Source organism: Scatophagus argus, chromosome 17, assembly GCF_020382885.2.
Source record: "Scatophagus argus isolate fScaArg1 chromosome 17, fScaArg1.pri, whole genome shotgun sequence".
Taxonomy (NCBI): domain Eukaryota; kingdom Metazoa; phylum Chordata; class Actinopteri; family Scatophagidae; genus Scatophagus; species Scatophagus argus.
In genome coordinates, this window is record NC_058509.1 from 788351 (window position 1) to 806722 (window position 18372).

Sequence of the window (18372 nt, forward strand, 5' to 3'; positions counted from 1 at the left end):
TAAAAATGAATTGTTTTCTCCTGAATTGTCCATTTTACTTTTGTTTATTATCTGATTATTTCTTTTGTAATTAGTTTTTTAAAACACAATTATTATGATTATTATGATTCTCCCCTCATGTTTACACTGTGGTAACAAAGCAGGATTTTACTTGTAATGGAGTGTCTTAATACTGCAGTACTGATACTTTTACTCACTAATATGATCTGGATACTTCTTCCTCCACCAGTTTAAAATGTGAGACAGCGAAAGCGACCAGCAGGGGGCGCAGTTGAACTGATTTACAGACACGTGAGAATTAATGAAAAGATCAGAAACCAGAAATCCTGCATTTTGCTGCATACCAGAACATGTGGACACGAACGACTGGCGTTGAGCTCATCTCAGGAAGCACAGTGACTGTTTCTGATTGGTCCACAACATGCCGTGAGGCATTTTCGTCTGCACAAACCGAGTTGGAATGAAATAAAGAAGTGCAGCAGAAGGGTTAGGAACAGGAACTGTGAACGGTATTTAAATCTGTTTCCCAGCCAGCTTTTCAAGGCCTAAGACTGAAATTGTGCTTCTGTATTTAAAGCAGCTCTGAGTCCTCGTTTTGTGGCTAATGCTAATCGCTCACTGTCAATCAGCCCAGTTAGCATGGTAGACGGCGTCTCCAGGGGGGCGCCGGGATCATCCTGCTGCTTTTACTTTCATCACTTAGGAGGCAGGTTGACTGGCAGCCTGCTCTCCCAAGAAGCCCTCACCTGTTTTTTTTTCTGCCTCCATTTCCCTGCTGTTCCCTCTCCTCTCTGCACATCTGTTCATCCACCCTCCATTAACCATGCTAATCTATGCGCTAACACTTATCACCTGACACAAGTCCGAGGCAGACGATGAGGTGAGGCCAGGTGCCTGCTAAAGCAGACCGAAGCCAAATTGGAATCAGGAGTGATTTAATCTGCCAAGGACAGCAGCTGCACATCGAATATGACCTGGTTAACTGCTAACTGACACACAAGGTGCTGGACAAAACCTAACAAGGCTTCAACACGTAACAAACAATATGAAATATGAAAGCAGGCGAAACACGATCACAGTATATGTTCTGGTTTACTCTGAGACCGGAATAGTTTTAGATTTGGCCCCCTGGTAGCAGTTTTTGGACCGAGCCATTGTTTTCGCCTTCCTGTCTGACGGGTCCAAACCAACACAACCAGGCTCCTGCTCCACTCACCCAGAGGCATGCCGATGCCGTATCCTTTGGTGTCCAGCAGTCCTCCGATCTGCGTCAGGTTGCAGTTGAGGCTGCGGTAGTACTCGTTCATGGTGCTCTCCATCAGGAAGGCGTACTTGGAGTTGAGCACTCGGGCGATGCCTTCCTCCGTGCTCTTCACGAACACGCTGGGCTGCTTGGAGTACATGTAGTTCCACATCCGTTGGTACGTCTGGTACCGCGAGTTCTGGAGGAAGTGAGAGGGGTGACAAAGAAACTGACAAATCCTGGAACTTTGGCTTCATCGATGAATTCACACTGGATGAATCAAAATGATTCATTCAGCACCACAGCCAGATAAACAAATAAGATGAATTTAAATCCGTCTCACCATGAAAAAGGTCATGGTGGATCCTCCATGGATGGTCCCATACTGGATGTTGGTTTGGTCGGCCAGATCATCCGCAGACTCGATAGGAACCTCCATCCTCTGGACGGTCAGAAACGCAGCCAGGTTGGCTGTGTAGGACGAGATGATGATGAGGGTGAACGCCCACCTGAGAGGACCAGAGAAGAAGAAGGAGGAGGAGGACATAACCTTTATTTACCCTGAGAAACTTTCAAACCCTTTTCTCATCGAGAACTGCGAGTGGAAAGCAGGAAACGAGGCAGATGGAGAGCACTGCGGGAAGCGTCAGGAGTTTCAGGTAAAAATCATCAACCTAAACATGAACTCTGCCTGCAGCAGAGACGAGCAGGAAGCCTTCACTGCAGAGCAAATGAGACGGAAGTGATGGGCAAGGAAATGTGGACGAAATCTGAGAGAGACAAGGAGGCAAACAGACAGGGAGGAGGACAGAATGATGATGTATACATGCACTTCCTCTTCCTGTTTATGGATCAAACATGGCATTACTCATGTACGTGGTCATGTGACTCAAGTCACATGACCATACACATACATCAGACAGACAGACTATCACTATGCTGCAGCTTGTGCCACAGCCATCATGAGTTTTTCTCAGGCTAAAAGCCCAGCGAGGCTGAGAGCTGTCATAGAAAAGATGCTGATGTCTCCTCCAGTCCCTCCAGTGTTACTCCACCATCTGTCTGACAGCAGCTACTGGGAACGAGGGAGGAGGAGAGGAGAGAGGGGGGAGAAGAGGAGAGAGGGTAGAAGAGGGGAGAGGAGGGGAGGGGAAGGAGAGGAGAGGAGAGGAGAGGAGAGGAGAGGAGAGGAGAGGAGGGGAGGAGAGAGGGTAGAAGAGGGGAGAGGAGGGGAGGGGAAGAGAGGGGAGGAGAGAGGATAGAGGAGGGGAGAGGAGAGGAGGGGAGGAGAGAGGGTAGAAGAGGGGAGAGGAGGGGAGGGGAAGAGAGGGGAGGAGAGAGGATAGAGGAGGGGAGGGGAAGAGAGGGGAGGAGAGAGGGTAGAAGAGGGGAGAGGAGGGGAGGGGAAGAGAGGGGAGGAGAGAGGATAGAGGAGGGGAGAGGAGAGGAGAGGAGAGGAGGGGAGGAGAGAGGGTAGAAGAGGGGAGGGGAAGAGAGAGGAGGAGAGAGGATAGAGGAGGGGAGGAGAGGGGAGATGAGAGACCACAAAGTGGGAGAGTGACTGTAGGAGGACGACGGAGGTTTGCTTTCAATGAACGGAATAAAAACTCGTCAGCGTCCAAACACCAGCCTGATAGCTTTTAGCTGATGGTGCTGATGCTGCCAGTCAACATTTGAACTAATGGCAACCTTGGAGCCTAAAATGGAAACACCAGATGAAACATTAAAGGGACAGTTCACCCCAAAATCTAAACTAATAGACCTCACCACCCCCTTAAGATAAAGACGTCACAAAGGCTTCTAATCACTAAACACTGAGCTCACGTTTCTCATTGAGCACCATGTCAAATTCATGAATTTAATGACACTTTTGGCCTGTTTTTCAGTTAAGCTTTTTCTTACTGAAACATATTAATATTGTTTTAAAAGTTTTGTTCAATATATTTTGTTAAAAGTATTCATAAACAGGACAATATGCAGTGGACACAAAGGCGGCGTACGCACCAGACGCCGCTGACGCAGCGCGTGGACAGGGCCCGGGGCATGATCTCAGAGCCCTGCTGCATGAAGCCGCCGACTGGGAACCACAGACTGTTCCCCAGCGTGTACTGGTTCTCCAGGATGTCCCGCCGCTCCCGCAGGCACGGGTGAGGATTGTACCACTCATAAGGGCTGAGCCTGAGGGGGGGAGAGTCAGAAGAGTCCACTCAGCCTTCAATGGAGACCAGTGGGGATGCACATATACACACACACGCATGCACACACAGGCACACGCACACACACACACACAGGTGTGTTACCTGGCGGCGAGGAAGAGGACGCAGCTGACAGCGAGGTAGGCCAACAGCATGAAGAGCCAGACGGCTGGCGAGAAGGGATCCAGGAAGGAGAAGTAACCTGGTTTACGACCCTGAAACACACACAAACACAACACAATCCTTCTGCTGGTTCTGCGTACTGGAGGTGAGTTTTATTCGTTCACGAGGTCTGAGGCCTCATCAAACAACACGAACTTTAAACGAAGCAGGAAACTCGTCAGCGGAGGCTGAACACAGTGGAAGTCCTGATGCCTCCAGCTGGCATGTTGTGATAATGACCATCTGCCGGTCAGAAAGCTGTCAGCGTCTCGGGCTTAGAAACGACCTGCAAACCTGCGACTCAAATAAAACGACCAAAACACGTCAACAACAGCCCGTCGATGTTCCCCATCGAGACACTTCCTATCGACCCGTTTCATGACGGCCCTCCATCGACTGGAAACAAGGATGAAGAACCCACAGATCAGAGCATCTGTCAGCTCTGCTTCTGCTTTGTGTCCACGTCAGCTCATTTCAAACCCATCAGGCTGAGATGTGACCTGAGCCAGACTCGGTATCTGCTCGTGGAGAAACACGGATTGGACAGGACGTCTCGTAAAATGTGTTTCAGGCATTTTTCACGGGTTTCCATGCGAGCGCGTTGGGACGCTCAACAGGAAGTCGCCTTCCCTTTCTGGTCAGAAGGCCCCTCTGAAGAGCTCAAAGTGGTGGTGGGTTCACGGCTTCAGGACAGTTCAGGTGTGTGTCTGGTAACCTTCACCCGAACTCACCGCGCTCACTTTTTGAACATCAGTAACGTGCTGCTCCAACAGCCTCCTCGCCACACGTTGAACCTGCTGCAGGCTTTCACACAACTGCAGCGTGACAGAAACATGAGCCAAACACGAGTGAGCCCTCACGCCCGTGATCATTCATTGAGTCATAAGTTTAGTCTGTTAAACGTCAGTGTGTAAGATGACGTCAGAGCAGATAAACACATCGAGCACTAACGAACAGACACAAAGTGACACTGCTGTACACGATAAACACCACGCTGCCTCGCTAATGTGTGTGCTAAAGTCAACCGCTCGAGCAATTAAACAGATTAGCATCTTTAAGAGTGCTCGCAAGCTATGTGTGTTGGTGTGTGTGGTGTGTTCAAATGTGCGTACACGGTCAGAAGTGTGTCTGTGGGACGAAGCTGCCGCAAAAGCTTCTGTTGTGAGTGTGTTTTCTCTCCACCTGAAAAAGCTAACAACATAAGTTTTGTCAGCTTGTTGTTCCTCAGAGTCACTAACAGCACACACACACACACACACACACACACACACACACACACAACACAAAGGCCAAGTGTGTGTCAGCGGATGAGTCGTGCCAGCTTGTGTTCACAGCAGTCAAAGTATGTCACTTCACAAAGACACACTTTTCCTCTCCTGTAATTCCTGGAGTTAAGCACACAAAAATGGCAGCAAAGTAGCTGAACTTACTGAATGATTATGAATTACCTCAACACGCCAGGCATTCTGAGTCGTGGTCCTCACAGAGACACGAGCTAAAAGACACTCACACTGCAGGACGGTGTGAGACATGTTTTCGTGTTTTGAACATTCGAGCAGGGGAAGGTGAACAAAAGAAATTAAATGAATAAACTTACTGAAAATTGGAACCAAAGCAAACAAAAGGCAGCTTTGAGTCCAGATGAAGAAGAATCAAACATAACGCGGGGAAACAGACAAACCTCCCACACTCAAGGAGAGCACAGGTGTGTACACACACAGGTGAAAACAGGGCGGGGCAAGCAATCAGAAAAGGAGGGAAAAGAACAAAGACAGGAAGTGTAAAGCAAGAAACACCAGAACTGAAGACATCCATCAAAATAAGACAGGAAATGTAAAGCTAAACACAAGAGGAGGAAAAACTACAGAATAAAACAAGAAACAAAAAGTTCAAATCATGACAGTATGTGAGTGAGGTACTTATACCTCAACAATACATCTGCAGTATATAATGCTTTACAATTTGTATACATCATTAAAGATTAAAGTTAAAGTGACATATTTTGTCATTGGCGGGAACTCACTCCAACGAAATTTGTTCTCTGCATTTAACCCACCCAAGTGACGTGCACACACACACAGCAAACCCGGGGCAGTGGGCGACCGCGTGCAGCGCCCGGGGAGCAGTGGGGGTTAGGTACCTTGCTCAAGGGTACCTCAGCCATGGACACCGGGACGGGGAATCGAACCAGCGATCCACCGGTTACGGGTCCGACACCCTAACCGCTGATCCACGACTGCCCACGATGAGTGCTTTTACTTTTGGTGTCTGAAGTAAAATAATAATCAAAATATTGTGATACACATTATACTGCAAGTTTTACTTCAGTGGAATATCTGAGTCCTTCCTCATCAGCTGGTTTGTCATTTCAACTAAAAATATGTTTGCTAACATGAAAAACAACGAGGAACAGAGCATTCAGCAGTGTGTGTGTGTGTGTGTGTGTGTGTGTGTGTGTGTGTGTGTGTGTGTGCCCCCTCATTAGCATGGCCTGTTAGCCAGTCTATCTACTGTGTAATACAGTCACTACTGCACTTGATAACAGCCCTCTGCTGTGTGGTGGAGTGAATTTATGACCCCTCAGTTCTAATCCTGCAGCTGAACCTGGACCAGGGAGATCTCCACCCGACGGATACAACGACGGACCTCCGGCTGCTCGTCAGCACTGCAGTGTGACAGCGTAAATCAGTGCTGCAGGCCGTTACTGGGAGTAAAAATGTGCTCTCGCTCAACTTAATCCTCAAATAAACACTTAAGAGAATGAAGTCGGGATGCGTGTGCGTGAGGACACCTTGGCTGTACACACATTAAACAGCTGAGTGATCGCTGAGCCAACACGCTGAGGCGCTAACAGTGGACTGGATCAAACATGGAGGACAGATGGTGGAGGTGCATACTGATGAGCTGCAGATGTACAGTCTCTGCAGGCAGCGGCACTGCAGCACGTCAGTCTGCCCTCAGAGGAGCCACATCGTTACGTTTCAGTGACAACAGCAAATAAATACGTGTTTTATTAACCTTTATTGTTAGCAAAGACACACATTCACACTGCTCGGTCCAGCGTCTGCTGTCAGCCTCTAATTAGCCACAATTAAAGACGCAATTTGTAACATCATCACCAGACTGTGAAGAAACAACAGTGCTGATGATACATCACAGACGCCTCTGTGATGTCTGGAAAAGTTAGCATGCTAACCAGCTAGCCATGACCCGTGCTGACTGTAATACCACACTGTACCTCTAGAGGCCCCCCCCCGCCCGTACTTGGCATAGCTGGGAGACGCATACGAGCAGCAAGTTTGCTAAGTAAGCTCTGCATGCTGGTTTTGTTCATAGGGCCACTAGCTCCACGGCTAACTGAGCTAACTGAGCTAACTGAGCTAACAGTAGCTATAACTACAGCAAAGAGGACAGTGAGCAGCAGTCAGCAGCTACTTCTGGCCACATTGTGCCCCTTCAAAGACTTCAAGCTGTTACGGCTGTTCAGCGTGTGAACTGGACTCATCTCAAAACATCATGTGACGTCGGATGGTTGAGATTAGGTAGGAAATGAAGTAAGATCATAAATTTAAAATATCTCAGTGATGATCTCAACCTTTTAACTGTTAGTCCACCTCAGTTTTTCACAGAGCTTCTTGCAGTCTTATTGTTCTGAATTTCATCATATTCCCTGATATTCATTCTTGTCGTTTGTCCATCACTTCCATGTGTTCTTACACACAGCAGATTTTTTCATGTCCACTCAAACTGAAAACTTCTGAGAAACGAAGGACATCGTCTGTGGACAGTAATGTATTCAACACTTTTCCGCCTGGCAGCAGAACGAGCTGATGATCACTTCTGACTCCTCACAGGAAACATGGCTTCCTCACGCTGTCTGCCATGCAAACAAACGAACGGCCCTGCTGGCCTGTTAGCACTTTGTTCGCCACACTTCCAGCCTGAGCAGGTCTCAGGACTCACAGGAAGTCCCCGTTACTAATTCCAGTCATGGAGGCAAAGTCACAGATCCTCCCTCAGAGGCTGAAAAACTCATATTTTTCAAGCAGCACAGCAGCTCCTGTCACCCCCCCCCCCCCCCCCCCCCCCCCCCCCCGATGAATCACACCACCACCACCCCCACCTCCCAGAAAAGGAGGAGAGGAAACATGCCTTCTATCTGTGTCCTCGGCTCGGCTTTTATCTGCTCCCCGGCTCTGCTCCCCTGTGCGATCTCTGGTCGCAGGAATATTTGCTGTTGCTTCGTCCTGAGCTCACAGTTTGACTGTGTGACCCGAGCTGTCGGGGGATTGCTGTTGCCTCCAGCAGCAGAGCTCCAGCTGAGGAGGCGGCTGCGACAGCTTTCTCTCCGAATTCATCAAATCAGTAGCCAGACGGGGAGACGGAGACAGGGACAGCAAGTGTCAACAGGTGCAAAGGCTCTGTTGTTCAATTTGTAAGTTTGTGAGGAGACTCTCCAGAGAATAAATGGAACCAGGAAGAATCGGTTTTCAAGGACGCTTCAGCCAAATCACAGCAGATTTTTAGGTTGGCACATTCCTGCAAACCACATTAGTTTTGCTAGTTTTGTGCGTTTTCCCCTCATCAAATCAACACGAGATACTTCACATTCATATCCACAGTTTGCAGGAAACGCCAGCAGTTATGCCTGCCACAAAACGGCGAACTGTCTGGCATTACTTAAACTTTTGTAAATGCATCACATGTTCAGTAACAGTTAGTTCATTATCCTTGAAAAAAAGCCTGTCAGCATTAAACTAAAAACCTTTAAACCTGACGAACCACAGGTGGAGATGATCTTCATGATCTTACACATGCAACTCTGACCACAGAGTCTGCTGTCAAACTAAAGGCGTCCTCTCTGTGACGCCGGCTTCCTGTCAGCATGACACGCAGCGGCCGTGTTATTTTGTCAGGTGGACTTTGTTCAGCAGTTTTCACAGGAAGGACAGAACGAGCCACGACTGAATCAACGAGGTGAATTTACCAGATGGACGCGGTAGAGGATGCTGATCCCCAGAGTCATGAAGGGTTTGGAGAAATCGATCACCTTCTCTCTCTCTGAGGTGATGGTGAAGCCGGCGACCGCCAGGTCTGCTTTCTACAGAGAGACAGACAGAGACAGACAGAGAGACAGACACATAATTATTACCATTAGTTTAGAGTTACATGCTGCTGCTGAATGCTACTCACAGTCACTGTACCGTCTCCAGAGAAACACACGAACGCATCATCAACCATTTGAGTCAATTCAAAAACAAATGCAAATAAACCAAAAAACCCAGCATGCCAGCTAGCTGATTAGTACTTATTCCCTCCATCTATGTAGATAGACGTGTACTGTCGGATGAAGAAGGGAGCGCCATCATGAAACCAAAAATAATGCAAAGTTCTTCCTTCTGGTTTGTGATCCAAGAAGAAGTGCTGTACAGAGCAGATGTGTAGACGAATTTCATTTCAGCCAGACTTCAAATGAAACTGGACTGATGGCAGAAAGCAGGAGGAGGAGGAGGAGGAAGAGAAGACAGAGGATCAGGAGTGAACAAGAGGAAACGAGAAGGATAATAAGGAGGACGACCGGTGGAGCGTGAGAAAAACAAGAAGAGTCAGAAATGAAAGAGAAAAACATTTACATCAAAGAAGAAACAACAGGAGAGAGAGAGGAGGTCAGCGGAGGGAAGAGGAACACAAGTGCCGGAGAAGCACAGAAGAAGAACTGAGGGGTCAAGTGGGATCAGACAGAAGAAGAAACAGAGCAGGAAGCAACACGTTTGAGATGAGAGGTCTAACGTTCAGGCAGAGCTGCCAAAACGCTGAACGCATTCAGAGACCACAGAGAGACGATTTGTTGTTGTGCTGCTAATGTGTCCTGTAATGAGCTGAATTACACTCGTGTTCAACTGTTCTGCATTAACAGGAAACATTCTGAGAGCAGCAAAATGCCTTCGGGAACAATTCAGTGTGTTCTGTACTGACGCTCTCTGCTTTAGTCCCGACAGTTTCAGCAAACACTATCAATTGTAATAAATTTAAATCAGCTTCAGTTAAACACGAGCCATTAATGAGTTTGTCTGATTCTGCCGAATGTGTGGGTGGATGCAGTGCTGCTCCTGTGGAGGGTGGTGGATGTGCTTAGCTTGGTTTAAGGCCGTCAGAATGACTCGAAACGTTGGCAGACATGTACTAAACCACCTCACTGTGTTCTCCGCCTGTCTGCCCTCCGACTGTATCACCGCGACTGCAGCCATCTCAGTTAGCTTCAAGTGCAGCGGGGTGCTAACAAAGCTAGCAAAGTACAATGGAACAAACAATGCCCCTCCAGCAGATTTGTTTCTGTGGTTACGCCCTTGGTTTGAGGTTCACCTAAAGTATTAGACTTGGCAGTGTTAGACAGTGTCTTCCCGCTCTGTCCAAAGTTGGACACACCTCGAAGCCACGCCCACTTTTGGACAATAAGAAAATGAACAGAAAGCCTTTTCAGCGTATTTCCAAGGTTAATCGTCTCTCTGCAGGAGCTTAAGTGCAGATGGCCATTACTGTCTGCTCTGACGGATCCTGTGGCACCGCTGAGCTGACCCAGAGACAGCCAGCAGCCTCCAATTAAACGTCCATCTCTTTGTTCCAAACACGTGGACCTTCTGTGCAGAGAATGTGAGCCTTTTAATGAAATATTGATTTTCATTGTACAGAGATATTGTGGAGGAAATGCATTACAAGTTAACAGTGAGTTGTTATTGTGCAGCTCCCAGCTGACAGATAAGAGCTCTTTGTTCCTGGTGGAGCTGGTGAGTAAATCGTGGATCTCATACTGGTCCCTCCTGAAGCGAGGGCACATGTCTGGTTCTGACATGGACCTTTTATTGTTGTCTTCTTTAAACGAATTGGACTTGGACAGACAGCAGCTTACAAAAAGAGCTACACAACAACTGGACCTCGACATTCCTGTTTGCTGCATTTCATCAGATCAGTACACAAGTTTAAGAAGAGTTCGATGTACCGTTTCAATAAAATCTCAAATGCAAGAGTAGAGAAGAGCAGGGAGAAAAAGGCAACCCGGTCGGCTGGTGTTTCGCGCTGAGACAGGACTGTGCTTAAGGTGTGGTCAGGTGAGGAAAAGATCACGTTCTAGTCTAAAACATCTGGATCAGATGGAGTTCAAGAGTCTCTCGCTTGGCAGAGAGTCAGCTGAACGTAAGGCGACACATATTGTGCATGTTGATACGACATGTATGAAAGTACACATTCAACAAGTCAGCGTCTTGCAGAAATGTTCAGTGGCAGCAGTTTATTCTGCAGACTGTGCTGGAAAAAAGAGATGAGATCAATGGCTGCTTTGTGGAGGCCAAACTGTCTTATGATCATTATTATTATTATTATTATTACAGTCACTTGTCCTTGTCCAGTAAAACACATGGGTAAACAAGTCATAATAATAATAATCGTTTATGATTAACTTCATAAAGACCAAGTTACCCTCTTGACATCAGGGTGCTGCCACTTTCTTTTACTCTCTAAACGTTCAGACCTGCTGCTTCCTTTCTTCCTTCTTAGTCTGTGCAGCAGCATCAGGAAAAACTGTTTTCATTATTTTGTCATATATTATTGATACGTTCAAAGTGCTGCACATTCGAGCGTGGATTTAACCTGCTGCGTGAACGCACGGAGTGAAAGATAATCTCATTAAGTTTAAGTCAACAGAGAGACGGCGAGTGGATCCATAGTGGAGCGTTTATCTGGACTCCAGACACCTTCTGCTCCTTAATTAACACCTAATTGATTAACGAGGAGACGCTTGTTAAACGAATTTCATCCACTTTCATCAGACTCCTGAGCCTCATACAAAGAGAGAGACAGAGACAGACAGACAGAGAGACAGAGACAGACAGACAGACAGAGACAGAGACAGAGACAGAGACAGAGAGAGAGAGAGACAGACAGAGAGAGAGAGAGAGACAGACAGAGACAGAGACAGAGACAGACAGACAGACAGAGACAGAGACAGGCAAACAGAGAGAGAGAGACAGACAGAGAGAGAGAGACAGACAGACAGAGACAGAGACAGAGACAGACAGAGAGAGAGAGAGAGAGACAGACAGACAGAGACAGAGACAGGCAAACAGAGAGAGAGAGACAGACAGAGAGAGAGAGACAGACAGACAGAGAGACAGAGAGAGAGAGAGACAGACAGAGAGACAGAGACAGACAGACAGACACACAGATGGTATATTGAGGTAAAGGAGGAGTGTTTGTAATTTTGACACGTTTACATAAAACACACAAAGAGTCTCTGGCTACAGATAAAAGTGTGAATACCTGCCGGCCTGTGTGTGTGTGTGTATATGTGTGCGTGTGTGTGTGTGTGTATGTGTGTGTGTGTTCATGCTGAGGAATCCCACAGTGTAATTGCAGCAGCTCTCTATAATTAGTGAGAAGAAAAGACAGTTGATTAGCCTCTTAATGGCCTGCTTTTATTCCTAATTTCCTGTTTCTGACACACACACACACTCACACACACACACACACTCACACACACACACACACACACACAGAGTCATCAGCCACCATCATCACTATGTGCAGGTTTTACATGATGCCTTTGTTCTGCACTGTGAACTCCAGTGGAAGTCAAACAGCTCAGCGTTGGTTTCCTGACTGTTTGGAAGCAGAATCAGGCAGACGACAACAGAAGAACAGAAATAAATCAGATGAAGTCGGGCTCTTTTATGTCAGCTGATTTTCTCGCCGATAAATCGGGTTTCGTAAAGTGTAGTTTTGTCAGAAGGTGGCAGCGTAGGCTTTGTTACACAAGGCTGTAACAAACAGAGCAGCAGAAGAAGAAGAGGTCACAAACAGGAATCCCAGTCACTTCAGTTCCCTGTGGGAGCAGCAGGACTCAGAGAGCCGCCATGAAGTGACGGCGAAGCTGTCAGATTACACTGCGTGATCATGTGATGAAATCGCAGAGAAGCTGTTAGCTTTACGACCCGTTCGAGGCTCGTGAGGGCAGCCGGGGCAGCTCTGCATCACGTTTCCTCCGCCGAACAACACCTCCGAGGCCTCCTCGTCATGTTTTATGGCATCCAGGTGGCCACTTTTACTGTGATTTTTCCAAACACGGGGACACAAAGGACGGCCTCTGGGACAGATGCTTCACCATAAGTAATCACTGCACACACTTCATTTTCTGATCTGTAGGCTTGTTTTGCCTTTTGTTGTGTTGCTGATACTTTGTGACTTTATTTGTTTTAAATGTTATTGTATTTGTGCAGACCCCAGGGACATCAAGTCAACAGAAGTTGTCTCAGGACACTTTCCAATTAGAACAGGTGAAGAACAAACTCTTTCATTTGATTTTTCGTACCAAGAGACCCAACAAAACCGCTTTGTATGAATGATTAATAAAGATAGATCATCGATTCTTAACACCAAAAATCTGAGCTCCCCAAAAGTCCAAACATCTGGACGCCCCCTGGTGGCCAGCAGCAGTACAGCTCATAAGCCCCTCCCTCTCCATGTTAGCAGAAGTAAATGTTTTCTCAAAGATGGTTTCTGTTTTATTAGGCCGCTCTTATCACCTAAAAATCATTCGGCAAGACGTTTGCTCCAGATGCAAAGAGAAGATCGAATGCCTGTCTGCTTTAAACTCCACGGGTCTCAGATTCCTCCACACGAAGACAACAGATGAGTTTTAGCATTCATCAAGTTCAAATGTGATCAAGCAAACACACAAGCACCCTGCAATCATTGCTCTCACGTTGCTTCTGTGTTAGTTGTTATGGCAACAGGCGGCAGCAGCCGGCGCCGACGCCGCTAACAGCAATGCGAAAGTTGGCCAATTACACGAGCGGTGGAGCGTCAGCAAGCGGCTCGGCGCTGAGCAGCAGAGACACACAGAGACACACAGAGACACACAGAGACACACAGAGATGCTGAGGACGTATTAAGATGCTCAGCTGAAGCCCAATTTCCCCCATTAGTTGTTTTCTCTGGGAAAGTGGCTCATTTTAAGTCAAGTTGAGTCTAATTAAAGCTGCAGAGAATCGCCTGCGACAAAGCTGAGAGAAAGTAAAGACGATAAGGAGACGTGTCAGCAAGCGTGTGTGTGTGTGTGTGTGTGTGTGTGTGCACTCTGGCAGTCTATTTCTGTGAGGACCAGTTTGAGTTTTTGCCTGGAGAGTGAGGACATTTCGTCCAGCTCAGTGTTTGTCTTCCCACATCCTGTACCTGTTCTTAGATTTCCTACCTGCCAGGCTGCAGCAGAGGACTCACTCTGATGTGCTGCGGAGCAAAGCAACAACGTACTTATGATTTTCTTCTTTCATATGTACGTGTTGAATTGCAATCCTCTCAGATGGTGGGTAAAAGAAAACCTTATTTTTTCAGTTTTAATACAACAGATAACCAAAGTCTGTTTGATTTCTGGCAGTCAACGTGACATGAATCTGAATGTGGGGCCTCATTATCTTAAGTTTCAAAGATCTTCTTGCTGCAGGAGTAAACTCACGGCTGCGTCCTGCCCTCACAACTCGCACGTCAGCCTCAGAAAACACAAGTCGATCTGTAAACGCGTCTCTTCAGTCGCCATCTGTCCTGTCATGTCTGTATCTGTGTTCATCAGGTACGCAAGACTTCCTGTATCCATGACAGCAGCTGGCTCACTTCTCTCGTCACTGAAATGAAATGAAGCCTCCAGGGTCCACGTTTGATAAGAGCAACCTGAACATATCAGCACTGTGCAGCGAGTGGATCTTCCTCCCCCCTCCCCCGCACTCACCCTGTTGATCAGCTCTCCCACCATGCCGGTCCAGCTGCCGTTGGGTTCAGGGGCTCCGTACAGCCCGTCGTCCACCAGCTTGATCTTGAAGGAGAACTTCAAGATTTCTGCCAGCTCCTTCAGCATGTCCACGCAGAAACCCTCGTACTGGTTGTTACCCTGAAAGTCCTGGTAGTTGGACTTACGCATCACGTACGGGTTTTCCTGTCAGAAGAGAAGTGACAACACACAACAGCTGATCCACAGGAGGAGGAACACCAAACTGTGACATTTCACATGACAACATGCACACATATGACAGATTTTTTTTTTTTACCAATATTGTAGTGACGATTAGCGTCTTGTTAGCCAGCGTCTCTGACACGTTGAGGTCCAGGGAAGTGGAGTTCATAGCCAGTGTGTTGTTGGAGTACCAGATACCAATCTGTCCAAGAAGGAGAGGAGGACAAAGATGAGACTGAAGGGCACAAGTTTAAGATGAATAGAATAGAATCAGCTTTATTGACAGTATATATATTTTTACACACACACACTGAATTCGTCTTCTGCATTTGACCCATCCTTAGCTGAACACACACATGCAACACCTGGCAAATTACATGCAGTGAAACACACACAGGAGCAGTGGGCAGCATCAAGCGCCTGGGGAGCATATTGGGGGGTTAAGTGCCTTGCTCAAGGGCACATCAGCGGGCTAATGAAGGGGGGGAGCATTTTATCGCATTAATCACTCCACCACACCCAAATTTTTCCTGCCCGTCTGGTGGGGGAATCGAACTGTTGACCCTCCGATCACAAGCTGCTTCTCCAACCTCTAGGCCACGGCTGCCCCCATGGGGACCAAAGTTGTTAGACTGAAAAGGCCAGTTTATTCCAACCATCATTCAGAAATGTGGCATTTTGATAACAACACAACAACACAACCTCATCCACTTTAACTCTGATGAAGATTTGCATTGTGGACTGGAGGATCAGTGCTGGGACCCCTGGCCTTTGAGGGAACTGGAGCTGGAGAGTCCAGAACAGAAACAACATAACAGATCAGGAGATATTCCAGCTGATCAGCTTGGCTTACAAGGACACGAGATGTTGGTTAGAATGCGTCTCCTGAGCAGCGACCAATCAGCAGCGCCGAGTGTAGGAGCCATTTTGTTTTGCGTTTGGTGTTTAAGAGTACTGTGGATGTTTATGTTGTGTGTCTGGTCAAGTTACTGGTTTTGGCCCCTAGATGGCAATGATATGCTTGTGTGCACAGGAAGTGGGAAGTCATGGGTCACAGGTAAGGTGGGGTTAAGTAAGGTGGGGTTAAGTAAGGTGTCACAGGGGTGAATTATTTAGTGGAAAGGAGAGCACATGGGGAAAGGACACACAGTTTTTACCGTGACAGTGATTCACAACTTTTTGGATTTCCTTTATTTTTCATAATTGATTCCACCACCAGTAGATATCATCGTTATCAATAAAATCAACCTGTTTTTTGTCACCTGCCATACTCCACGCCTTCAGTAAATGGAAACGGATCTAATCAAAGGCAAGTTGTTTGGGCCTTCTTTTGATTATTGCATTTTTGGACACGCGTTAAAACTTAACCCTCATGACTCATTTTTTGTTTTGATAGCCACCACACTGAGCTTGTTAACTGACAGTTAGTTAGTTAACAAGCTAGTTAACAGTTAACAAGTTAACAGTTAGTTTTTCTGTAAAAACTGTCTGTCTAAATGTCTGGAGGGAATCTGTAACTCCACATTCTGAAAATATGAACAAAAGTTGGGATACTAATTAATCCCTGTGTTGACAGAGCCAAACTTCCAGGAAGTCGTCAGATAAATCTGACAGAGAGCGAAGCAGCACCTGTGACGGTGAAGCTAATGGGCCCGCAGCTTATGGCTTAAAATGTCCAAAATGACAACCGGACGGAGAACGCAAAGTGAACCGTAAGAAAAGGCAGGAAGGTAAGAAAGCAAAGACAATCCTAAAGGTGCGTTCAGAGAGGCGGACAGACGGGGGAAGGAGCTGAACGATCCTCCTGGCCCATTCAGAAGGCTAAATAAGGTCATAAATATGTACAGTGACACGCAAACGTCCACCTGCTGACCTGAGACTGACCCCATCACATCCGCCCTCCTCGCCTGACCTTCTGTTTGTTTGTGTGCTTATTAGCTTAGGACACTGCGGTGCCAGCCGGGGGCCGGGCTGATGAAGAGCAGGGGCCGCTCCCCCCCCGACCCCCATCGGGATGGGAAAATCACGTCTCAGGAGTCCCACCAGTCGTGTCCAGCCTCCACCTTCTGTCTCATCATCCTTTTTCCTTCTTTTGTTGAACTACCAAAAGTCCAACTTTTGTCTGCAAGGACCCCCATGCAGACGCCACTGCTGTCAGGTTTTAGTCTTTCCAAAAGAAAAACATAAAATAAAAAAATAAATCTGACCTTGCAATTTGTTTGTGTCAAGAAATGGTTACACAATTTGTTACGAAATTTAGAAATTGGTTAAAATGTATTAACAGACACAACTCAAAACGAAAATACAACCTGCTGGCTGGAGGGAACAAAGAGATTCTGTCCTGGATGGAGTCAGTGAGTTCAGGTGTGTTAAAGTCATCATATAAATCCTGTTCGTTCGTAGGATGCACTTAACCCCACCTGACCCGCTGACCTCAGCTGACCTCTGACCTTGTAATGTTCACCCGAGGTCATAAAGCAGCACTGGACCCACACGGGTAAAGTCTGTTTGTATTGACTGTATTGACGGATGGTCTGTCAACCAAATGTTTTTAACATGATGTGCTGTCATTCTGTCCAGTAAATCACTTTACAGAAGTTATTCCTGCCTCTTGAGTTTACTGACCTACGACTGTCCACAGGGGAAAAGAAGATAAATAACAATTACAGATTATGCAGATTTGGGGGGAATTCGCGGCCTTTCAGACTGTGATGCGTTCAGGTGTCGCAGCTGAACGCTGACTGAGCCTGCCTCCCACTTTGACCTCTGACCTCTTTATGGCCCCCGGGATGTTTCTCCAGGATCTTCAGGGTGTAATTGGTCCTCTGGCCTTTGCTGTTGAACTCGATGTGACCCGTCAGGCCGTCGTACTCCACCTGAGCAGAGAGAGACACCGAGAGGACCCAGTTAGCTTCAGTGCTAATCCTGGGCTCTGAACATTTTCACAAACTGTTTGCACACCTGGATTAACGTCGTGGTCTCTAAACACATCATGAATTATAGAAGTAAAGCATCAGAGTGGCTGACCCCCTGCAGAGCACAGAACATGTTTGCAGCAGCTGAATCACAAGCTTCAATGATTATTGATCCAGAATGGAAAAGGAAGCAGAGCAGGCAGACAGTTCATCAGATCAGTGACAGAGCTGCAAGAGAGTGTGTGAGTGTGTGTGAGTGTGTGTTTGCAATGTGCAAATAAGTGTGAAGCTTGTGTTATACATGTGCAGTCAAGTGTGCACATGTTTATGTGAGTAATGTGCAATCGAGTGCATGTACAGTGTGAGTGTGTGTGTGAGTGTGTGTGAGTGTGTGTGTGTGTGTCTGCATAACTCAAGATGAATTACACCCAAAAAACTCTGTGGCAAGAGAGACAGTGAAAGATGTCTCAGCCTGCTGCCAAAAACAGTGTAGAGATGATGAAGTGATGCACTGAGAGCAACAAAAACAATATGGAGGGAGGGGTGGGGGCGGGGGGAGGAGGGGGGAGGAGGGGGAGGGGACATCCTCAGAGGACAGAAGAAACACGAAGTGGCAGACAGACAGAAACAGGCAACGAGGAAAACAAGAATAAATTAAAACAACATGGAAATGAAAGAGAGAAGAGGGAAGGAGAGAAGAAGGAAGGAGAGAGAAGGAGAGAAGAAGGCAGGAGGGAAGGAGAGAAGAAGGAAGGAGAGAAGAGGGAAGGAGAGAAGAGGGAAGGAATGAGAGAAAGATGCCAGAGGAAACAAACTCTTACAGACAATAAAAGCGCTCTGTCGTTCTTTCTTTTTCTCAGG

At 47.1% G+C, this 18372-nt stretch overlaps 1 protein-coding gene across 3 annotated transcripts in view; it reads right to left on the reverse strand.

Moving 5' to 3' along the window:
- The window catches only part of LOC124074745 (glutamate receptor ionotropic, kainate 5-like), a 46101-nt gene that overhangs the window by 4928 nt on the left and 22801 nt on the right, over window positions 1–18372 (reverse strand). For 2 of the 3 annotated variants that reach the window (XM_046417974.1, XM_046417973.1), the window contains exons 10-17: window positions 17368–17472; window positions 14691–14798; window positions 14375–14578; window positions 8588–8701; window positions 3544–3653; window positions 3248–3421; window positions 1587–1752; window positions 1217–1442 (exon numbers count right to left, since the gene is read on the reverse strand). In XM_046417974.1, the coding sequence (XP_046273930.1) occupies window positions 1217–1442; window positions 1587–1752; window positions 3248–3421; window positions 3544–3653; window positions 8588–8701; window positions 14375–14578; window positions 14691–14798; window positions 17368–17472 (1207 nt within the window). The remainder of the gene's footprint in view (window positions 1–1216; window positions 1443–1586; window positions 1753–3247; window positions 3422–3543; window positions 3654–8587; window positions 8702–14374; window positions 14579–14690; window positions 14799–17367; window positions 17473–18372) is intronic. The other variant, XM_046417975.1, reaches the window with a different exon arrangement.